This window comes from Drosophila pseudoobscura, chromosome X (genome assembly GCF_009870125.1).
Source record: "Drosophila pseudoobscura strain MV-25-SWS-2005 chromosome X, UCI_Dpse_MV25, whole genome shotgun sequence".
In the NCBI taxonomy this organism is placed as follows: domain Eukaryota; kingdom Metazoa; phylum Arthropoda; class Insecta; order Diptera; family Drosophilidae; genus Drosophila; species Drosophila pseudoobscura.
In genome coordinates this window covers 53156999-53165865 of record NC_046683.1, presented here as the reverse complement: position 1 = coordinate 53165865, position 8867 = coordinate 53156999, and the positions used below count along the sequence as shown (strand labels likewise).

The 8867-nt window shown below is 52.7% G+C and overlaps 2 protein-coding genes across 4 annotated transcripts; one reads left to right on the top strand and one right to left on the bottom strand.

The window, feature by feature from the left end:
• Positions 1-47: 47 nt before the first annotated feature.
• Positions 48-4481, bottom strand: Ube3a (ubiquitin protein ligase E3A). 2 transcript variants are annotated; one of them, XM_001353893.4, is made up of 8 exons: positions 3943-4481; positions 3547-3855; positions 2524-3491; positions 2210-2439; positions 1586-2146; positions 1329-1510; positions 769-1261; positions 48-696 (listed from the first exon to the last, which is right to left on the bottom strand). In XM_001353893.4, exons 1-8 carry the CDS (start codon positions 4056-4058, stop codon positions 358-360), a joined length of 3198 nt encoding a protein of 1065 aa, XP_001353929.4. In that variant the 5' UTR covers positions 4059-4481; the 3' UTR covers positions 48-357. The 2 variants fall into 2 exon arrangements, with proteins under 2 accessions (XP_001353929.4, XP_015043330.2); XM_015187844.2 differs by having other exon boundaries at positions 2524-3452.
• A 442-nt stretch (positions 4482-4923) lies between these two features.
• On the top strand, positions 4924-8616 carry LOC4813201 (protein FAM91A1). 2 transcript variants are annotated; one of them, XM_001353892.4, is made up of 3 exons: positions 4924-5071; positions 5145-7255; positions 7321-8616. In XM_001353892.4, the coding sequence occupies exons 2-3, from the start codon at positions 5395-5397 to the stop codon at positions 8337-8339; spliced, it is 2880 nt and encodes a 959-aa protein (XP_001353928.3). In that variant the 5' UTR covers positions 4924-5071; positions 5145-5394; the 3' UTR covers positions 8340-8616. The 2 variants fall into 2 exon arrangements, with proteins under 2 accessions (XP_001353928.3, XP_033239112.1); XM_033383221.1 differs by having other exon boundaries at positions 4951-5115; positions 5177-7255.
• Positions 8617-8867: the final 251 nt, after the last annotated feature.

Sequence of the window (8867 nt, the reverse complement as noted above, 5' to 3'; positions counted from 1 at the left end):
GCCTGTCGACCTATATATATATATAGTTACATGGGTGAGAATACACATAATGCTATTGTACATATATTAGTAAATTTATATTTACAATTAACTGAGCGACAAAAGAAAGAACAGTGTGGTAGGGGAGTTTCTCGAGTGTACCGTGAAAGTCGTGTCCGTTCATTATTTTAGCTTGCCATCGCGCCAGAAATTGAGCATATATATATGTATATTGTCTCATTTGAACAGGTTGTATCAAAAATAAATGGCATAACCCAACAACAAAAAAACACTAAAGCCAAATATGTAATCGTCTTCGTTCCTAGAGAGGTGGTATCAGTTACGATGCAATTGGGGCCCAAACTCGGGTCCCACTGCCTACAGCATGCCGAAGCCCTTGGAGTAGTTGATTGCCTTCAGCAGGCGCTCCTCCAGCTTCACCTTGCTGCTGTACTCCGGCAGCAGCAGGACATTGAAGCAGGTGTGCGAAGTGGGCAGCCGATCGCTGTCCGGCCCGTGACGCGTGATCAGCAGGCGCAGACACTTGAGCCCCCCGACGGGCACCCGGGCCGATCCTGTGGCGAATTCGAGCAGCTTGCGCTTCGACTCGTGCGGCATGGCATGCACAATCTTCCAAAAGTCCTTGATTATCGGCGTCTCGTACGAGTAGCCGCCCTCGTACTCCGTGGAGTGCTCCAACTCCACAAAGTCGAATTCCTGCAAAGCCCAAAGAAAAGCTTTTAGCACCATTTGCTGCTCGTTGAGAATTTGTTAGCCTAGGGTACTCACGCGACTGCCGCAGACCAGCATCTCGATCTCCTCGGGACGGAAGAGCAGCTTCAGCGGCGACTCGTCGGTGACCATCTCGAAGCCCTTGCGGAAGGAGTTGAACTGCTGCTGAATATTCTTGTTCAGCAGAAAGTCGGCGTACAGGTCCACAAACAGCTGCTTGTTGTGCTGCCCGACGAGTACCACGTCGCCGTGCGGCACCAGCTCGTGCTCGACCATCTCACCGAACACATTGCTGTAGCTTATCTTGAACGTCTGATCGAAGACGTCCTCCATGTTCTCGCCCTCAAAGTCGAGCAACGACTTGAGGCTCGAGTACAGCATGGGACTGTAATCGCGCAGATCGCAGAAGGTACCGCGATAGCCCAATAGCTTGCGGTAGACCACCATCGGGAAGTTCACAGCCAGAATCACGTTGTTGTAGATGGCCAATCCGATGATGATACCAATCAGAGTGAATTGTGCCCCATTCTCGAAGGGTGTGGCATTGAACCTTTGGAACGAGGGACGAGGAAACATGAGAGAGGGGCCACATGAATAGCAGGGGGCCTGGCACTCACCACATGTTGTTGGTCTCCTCCTGCTGCAAAAACATGCCGAATGCCGGATTGAAAATCTCCTCAACGATCAATTGAAAGAACTCTTTGGATACGCCGCCCTCGTCGATGCCCTGCTCGCCGACAAACTCCACGACCAGCTGCTTCTTGAGATCCTTTGGATTGCTCATGGCCACCAGTTCCAGCTGCAAGAAAAACCCCACAGTGCCACCTGATAGATTATGGATCTTTCAGTAGGGTTCTCCGAGCCGTTTGCTTACCCCCACAAGCGCATCGTTTATTAGCTGATCGCGTCGCACGGTCAACTTGAGATCCGGCCGGTGGATGGCATCCGGCCCGTCCTGGCCAAAGTTGTTGATGAGCGAATAGAGCGTGGAGTAACGCTCGCTGTACATCCGCATCCGGCTGTCGTAGTACAGGGCGTCCACCTTGGTGGCGGGCGTCAGGATGAATGCGTACAGCATGAAGGAGAAGTAGTTGCTGGAGCTGGAGCCCACCTCGCTCTCCATGACCAGCGACTTGTACGAGAGGTAGTCGTGGTGCATCTGGATGTTCTCGCTGAGCGCCTCATTATAGAACTCCTCGAGAGGCACCAGCGGATTGCGGCAGTCGATGGCCGACACCTTCAGCATATTCTCCATCTGGTCCTCGGCGAACTTGGGCACGTGGGGATGCCCCACCTGGTTATACAGAAAGAGGTCTTCCTCGGGGGGCACACCGTCCTCAGTACTGTCCTCTTCAATCTCCGCCTGTTCCTCCAGCGACATCCGACAGGAGGGACGCTCCAGTTCGCTGGCCAGAATGTTGGCATAAAACACAATCTGCGGATGGAAGCGTGGCATGAGCAATGGGAAACCTTTTGCGCGGGGCGGGGCGGTGGTTACCTTCAAAACTTTGGTCACGCAAATTATGTGCTCGTTTTCGCGCATTGCCTCCTCGTCTAGCAGGACCTGGAGGGTGATCTGCTGCTGGCAGGAGGAGACCAGTGTATGCAGCTGGTCCGCGCAATGCGCCGCCCATATCCGGGCCAGACGTACCTGCGCCTTGACGGACATGGAGGAAGCTGCCAGACACAGCTTGGGCAGCACCCGATCCAGGTAGTCCATGTTTTTGGCTGCGTGCAGAGTAGCGAAAAGGGCAAAATAGCATATCAATGGAAGTCCTCCACCGATAAGTGGCTTGGGGGGCTGCTACTCACTGTTGGTGGCCAGGTCAAAGCATATGACCAGACAGTGGATGACCTTCTCCCAGTCTGGGGTGTACCGCCGCATGTAATGGATCCAGTCCGCCAGCTGGATGACGCTGCTGGTGAGCTTGTCGATGACAGTTCGCGATTTGGAGGCAAACAAGAGTTGCTGCACGCGTCGCAGTCCTTCAAAGTCCACCAGAGTGTCGCTACTCAGCGATAGATCCTTCAGCTGTGCGTTCGACGTTGACTTGGGAGCCGGCTCCATGGGCACATCCTCATCATCGGCATCCTCCGGCCCAGCATCATCGTCATTGTCTCCGTCCACGTCTGACACTGCTTCGGCTTCTGTGTCCGTACCTGCCACGGCCTCCATTGCGCCTGCTTGCTGAGTGCTGTCCTCGTCTTTGTCGTGCTCTCCCTCCAGTGTACGCAGCTGCTCCTTGTTCAGGGGCTCTGGAGGCTTGGCCAAGAAGATCGGCACGCTAGCTGCCGGTGTCTCCTCTTCTTCCGTGTCCGGAGTGCGCACAAAGCTCCTGCTCAGTCGTTCCACGCACGAGAAGACATCCCCGACGGCCTGGTAGAGCTTGTCATAGCTGTCCGTCTTCACACACTCCTCGTAAAGGGATATCAGACAGCTGGCCTCCAGAGATTTGACTTCCGAAAGATTTTCTGTTGTGCACTCTCCAGAGGAGGAGGAGGTGGAGGTGGAAGAGGCGGGGGCAGGTGCTGGTTCAGGCGCAGGTGCTGGAGCCACCAGTTCGGGCTGCTCCATTCGTGGCAATGCTGTCGCTATGGGACTTGGACTTGGACCGGGAACTGAAACCGATGTTGGACCCGGAGAACTTTGCGACTGGGCGCTGGTTGTTGTTGTGGTGCTGGCGGAGGTGATGGTGCTGGTGGAGCTGTTGCTACTGCTGCTGCTGCTGCTGCTACTGCTGCTGCTTTCGTTGGGGGAAAGCATATCGATATCATGAGGGCTGTCGGGTGAGGGACGGATTAGGCGAAATAAGCGAATGAATGTGAGGATCCTACCTGATGGCTACTGGAGCGACCCGCTCCGGTTGCGGCTCGAGTTCGGCTTGCGGTGGCGGTTGCAGTTGCGCAGGATTCACGCACAGCCGGGCATCCTGTGAGAATAGCTGTAGTGCGCGGGCCGCCACCTCGTTGGGCGTCATGGGTGCCACCCTTCCGCTGGACGCGCAGTTGATGTTGGTGCACTGCTCATTGCCACATCCGGACTGCAGCTGGTGGAAATAGCGCTGAATGAGGGTGCGCACAGTCGAGCGTTTCATCTCCGGTGTGGCCTGCCCACCGGGTGCCGTCGAGGTCGACGTCGATGCACTGCAGACGACAGAGGAAATCGAACAGTGAAATGGTTTCGGGGTCTGGGATCTGGCATTATGCATGGGCGCACAGCACCGAACTCACCTTGAGACGCCTGGCAACGGAGACGCAGACGGCGACGGTGACGGTGGCGGCGACGGTGCTGACGAAGTTTGCCGCGCCATCGGTTGATGGTCGCGTTCCTCCCCACTGTCGCTCATTCTACGACTGTTTCCAACCGTTCCACAATGCTACACTCCCGCCCGGACTCGACGACACGGTTCTGCGAACTCTTTGGGTTGCGTGCTGCCTGCTGCCTGTGACCAAGCCGTCTCCTTTGTGTGCTAAAATGCGATGCGAATTATGCACAAAAAAGGGTGCAAAAAAATCGATGTTGATGTCCCTATCGTTCTCTCCCTGCTCTGCTCGAATTATTGTTTGCTATGACCTCTTTCCCGACGCGGTGCCTCTGCTTACAGGGCATTGGAAAATTATCTTTTGTCGTTCTATTCACAATTTTCTCTTTTTACAAAATATTTTAAAATTTTTACTTTTAGCACTAGACAGAAGTGTGTTTATAAGTCGCAAGCCAGGCCGAAATTGAAAATCATCAACGACAAGTATTTCACAACACTCTTTGACACTAACAATATTGTTAAAGTACATACATATGTGATGTGCCAGTTTTTAAAACGTAAACGTACCAACACAATTTGAAGTGAGATCTCCCAGGTTCCTTCGGCAAGCTTATTCAAAAACTATCATAATGTCTACAAAATTTAAAGTAAATTAGCTCTGAATTCATAAAGAGCATGCAACGCATATGCCAAAAAAAAAAAATGAGTACGCATACACTCAATTACGCTGGGCCCTCTAATCAAAAAGGATATCTCATGAGAACTCTCAGCCAAAACTGAGAGCTCCCAGAGTCGAAGACCGTTCGTTGCATGAGTGCAAGTGCTGCAAAACGCACGATACGGTTTATTGATATCGCCGCCAAGTCTATCGTTTTTTCAAAAATGCTTGGGGATCGTTTGAAAGTAAGAAAATAAAAGGAAATAGTTACATATATTTTTGTAAGCAAAGTAGGATGTGGAGAGAGTTTTTGTCAACTTATAAAATCATTGGAGCTCATGATTTCTGATTCAACAAATATATGGTTCGAAAACCCAAATTATTCGAGTTCAACGTATTCCATTTTTTCGTGAAAAAAATCAATAGCAAATAATAATAAGTATAATTCACACCAATGCCCTGAGGCTATAATAACAACAAAAGGTATTTTAAATTCGCATTCTTCTATACAGATATCGCCAGTTATTACTTGACCTATCGCCAGTGCTGGAAAACTCCAAAGTCAGACGGTTTTTATCAGCTGTCGCTTTTCCTCTTCTTCCAAATAAAAAAAAATATATAATAAAATACAACGCAACGGATTGCAAGGAAAACGATAAAACGAGGAAAAGATTAGAGCAGTGCCGAGAATTGTAAAGTGTATACGATGGAATGAGTTAGTCCAGGACCAAGAGCAAACCGAATCCAGCGGCTGGCAACAAGATGACGGAGAAAGACGAGATGGCTAACGGCGGCAGCAACAGCAACTGCCAGGCCCAACTGCAGCTCTGCGTGCGTGGAAATGTGTCATGGCAGCAGCTGCCCGTGCACCTGCGGTCGGTACTGCACAACAATCAGCGCGACTACGAGAAGTTCGTTTTCAACTACAGCCTGAAGAACCAGCTGCGCTTTCGGGGAAACCTGGCCTCCAAGGTGTTCCGCCAGGAGCAGCGCTACTACGAGCTGCTCATCCAAAAGAACATCAACGGGCTCGGCGTCTTCCCCTACCACCTGGCGGACATTGTGACCAAGGGACTGCGCGTCACGCCCTTCAACTACTATCTGGACGTGCTCAGCCAGCTGCTGCGCAGCGACAAGAGCTACGACACGCTGCCCAACTTCACGGCGGCCGACTGTCTTCGGGTCCTGGGCATTGGCCGCAATGAGTATCTGGGCCTGATTAGCGATCTGAAGACACACACCACGCGCACTCTGCTCTTCAGCGCCAAGCCGAATCCGCAGGACTTCTTGCCGCGCTTCCCCGTGCAGGTGCACGTCGAGCCCTGGTGGCGCCTAGACATCGGCTACGTCCTGGAGACGGACATTCGCTTTGTGTCCTCTCCGGAGCGCAGCTTGCTCGATGACCTCATCGATTTCGGTGCCCAGCCGGCGGGCAAATGTGACTACCATGTGGTGCACAGTCTCTACCGCAAGGGTCTGATATATCTGGACGTGCCCATTTGCGGGGAGGATCGCATCTCCATTCCTCCCCTGCGGAATTTCGTGATGAACCGCGTTAGCGGCGATTACTTTGAGAATCTGCTGTACAAGATCTTCGTGAGCGCCGACGAGCACATGACCATCGCCGAGCTTGCCCACATGCTGCAGTTGGATCTGGACTGCGTGAAGCAGGCGATTTCGTTCATTTGTCGCCTGGGATTCGCCCATCGCAAACGCGATTCTGGACAGGACCAAAACCAGCAGTCCAACCATCCCAGCTGGGAGGGCTACAACCTGCAGCAGGTGCCAGAGACGCCCCAGATCACGCCACTCAACTACAACCTGCACGCCGGCAGCTTCGACTTTGACCAGCAGCAGCAGCCGCAGCAGAGCCCCAAGTCCCCCAAGACGCCAAAGGCAGCGACACAGCCTCAAGAAAAGGACAAGGACAGCAGCTCGATTGGCTACCTCTCCTCGGATGGGAACACGAGCGACTTTAGCTTTGCCAATCTGAACACCACTCCCACGGGGACTGGCCCAAACGCCAACAACAGCGACGAGCAGGATGTCAGCTCCGAGCTGGAGGATGTAAGCGAGCGCACCACAACCATTAATTCCAAGATGCCAATGGCAGCAGGTACGGCGGCGGCGGCAACGATGGCTCCTAAAAGTGGCAAGCGCGTGGGTTTCCTGTTCGACTCGACGCTCACCGCATTCCTGATGATGGGCAATCTGTCGCCGGGGCTGAAGAACCACGCCGTGACCATGTTCGAGGTAGGAAAACTGTGCGAGGAGAGCATGGACAGCTTTCTGACGGAGCTGGAGCAGGTCTCGCTGCTGGACGCCGAAGGAGAGGGCGATGTGTCGAGATACTTTGCACATGCCGTGATCCTCAGGTCAACAATCTGCTCGCTGCGACATCTGGTGCCCGGCGGTCTGGACCTGTTGCGGCTGGAGTGCCTCGAGGGGCTTGACAGGCAGACCCGCGATCGTGTACTGGAGAAGAAGTACAAATTTATCATCTCGGCCTCGCCGCTGACCGCTTCATTGAGCCACACCTTCAGCATTCCGTTCTTTGGACAATTCCTGCGCAGCTCGGATGTGGCGCCCATGTGGTGCAAGCTGTTCTTCAACCATATCACAGGTGCGGCAAATGCAATAACTCCCCCACTGGCTTTATTCTATATATTTTCTTACATTTATTAACAGGCTATGGTCCTCCCAGTTTGCTGCTGTGTCGCGGCACTGTGCTGAAGACCCTGCCACGCCTCTTTCTGGGCTATGGCAAGCTACTGGTGAACATTCTACACTCAGACTCGTACGTCCTCAACTCGGAGAGCTTCCGCAATCTGAACGAGCAGTTGAAGAACGGCTGTGTGCTGCTCCAGGGCTATGGGATCCGCTGTCCTGGCACCCTTCACTACGAATCGTTTCCATTCCAGCCCACTGATGGGCGCCAAGTTAAGTGGGCGGCCCATAGGGCCATCCAGAAGCTGAACGCCCTACTGGACCTGCGCCAGCAATGCGGCTACATCACATTCCTGAACACGGGCGTGCCCGATCTCGGCTGCGAGGAGTACGAACTGCAGGTGAGACTCAAGCCACCGCAGCGCAAACGCTCCTCGCTACCAGCCAGCAACAAGCTCATCAACCAAGTGCCAACCAGTGAGGCGACGACACCCGCCACAGAGCTGACCAGCTACCAGCTCAAGAGTCCCGACGAGAACCACTTTGCGGCCACACCCGAGCATGGACCGGCCAATGAGTTTACGTCGCCTGACTGCAGCCAAGTGCTGGCCAGCGAGCTGGCCAAGTGCAGCCAACCATCGCGTCATGCCAGTCGCGCCGACCTGCTCTCGCAGAGCTCCGTGGAGATACCCATTGCTATGGAGGACGGATCCGGGGAGCCAGAGGCCTCCACAGAGGAGTGGACCCTGCTGGACGTCAATTTCGGTGTCCCGCTCTTCGATGTGGACACCAACACAAGAATTTGCGAGCATCTAGTGCATGGCCTGTGCAGCGACTCCAATCTGGAGGTACTGTCCAACTCCGCCGAGCAGACGCGGGCACTTTTCCTCGAATTTGTGCGACAGTGTCTGTATTTTGAGGAGGATTCTTCGACGCCGGAGCAGCTGCTTCAGCCGCTCCAGGCGGCCAGGCCACTGCCCCATCCGCGCATCAATCTGGCATTCGAGAACGGACACGTATGCTATTGGAACGGGCGTTAAATTAGTGTATCCCCCCAACACAGCCCCCAGTACATGTCCAGTCCAGCTTTTAAAGAGTATTCTGTGTACTTTCCAAGTTAGTTATCAGTTCAGTTTCTGTACAGTTCCAAGAAGAGACGCGATAAAGCGCGATAAAGCTTTTACACAAACCCAAAAACACACACACACACACATCCCAGATATATATATTTATGTATACGTATATACCGACTATATATCCGATAATACAGTATGCTACCCATCAACCAAGCTCGGCATTAGTCAGCGTCAAACCCAATACGCCAGAAGGTTTTCGTTAGTTTTTTTTATTATGTATTATTATTAGCTCTGTAAGTTCAGTTCGGGGAGACAACAAGATTGGCAATATGCCTTCAGAGGCATTGAATCCTGATACCAACATACATACACACGAATGTATGCATGCATGCATATATAAAATGCATAACTATATATAAATATATATGTATATGTAATTGTGTCTGAATAAATGCAATTTTAAAACCAAAAACTCATCACCTTTTCCTCTAC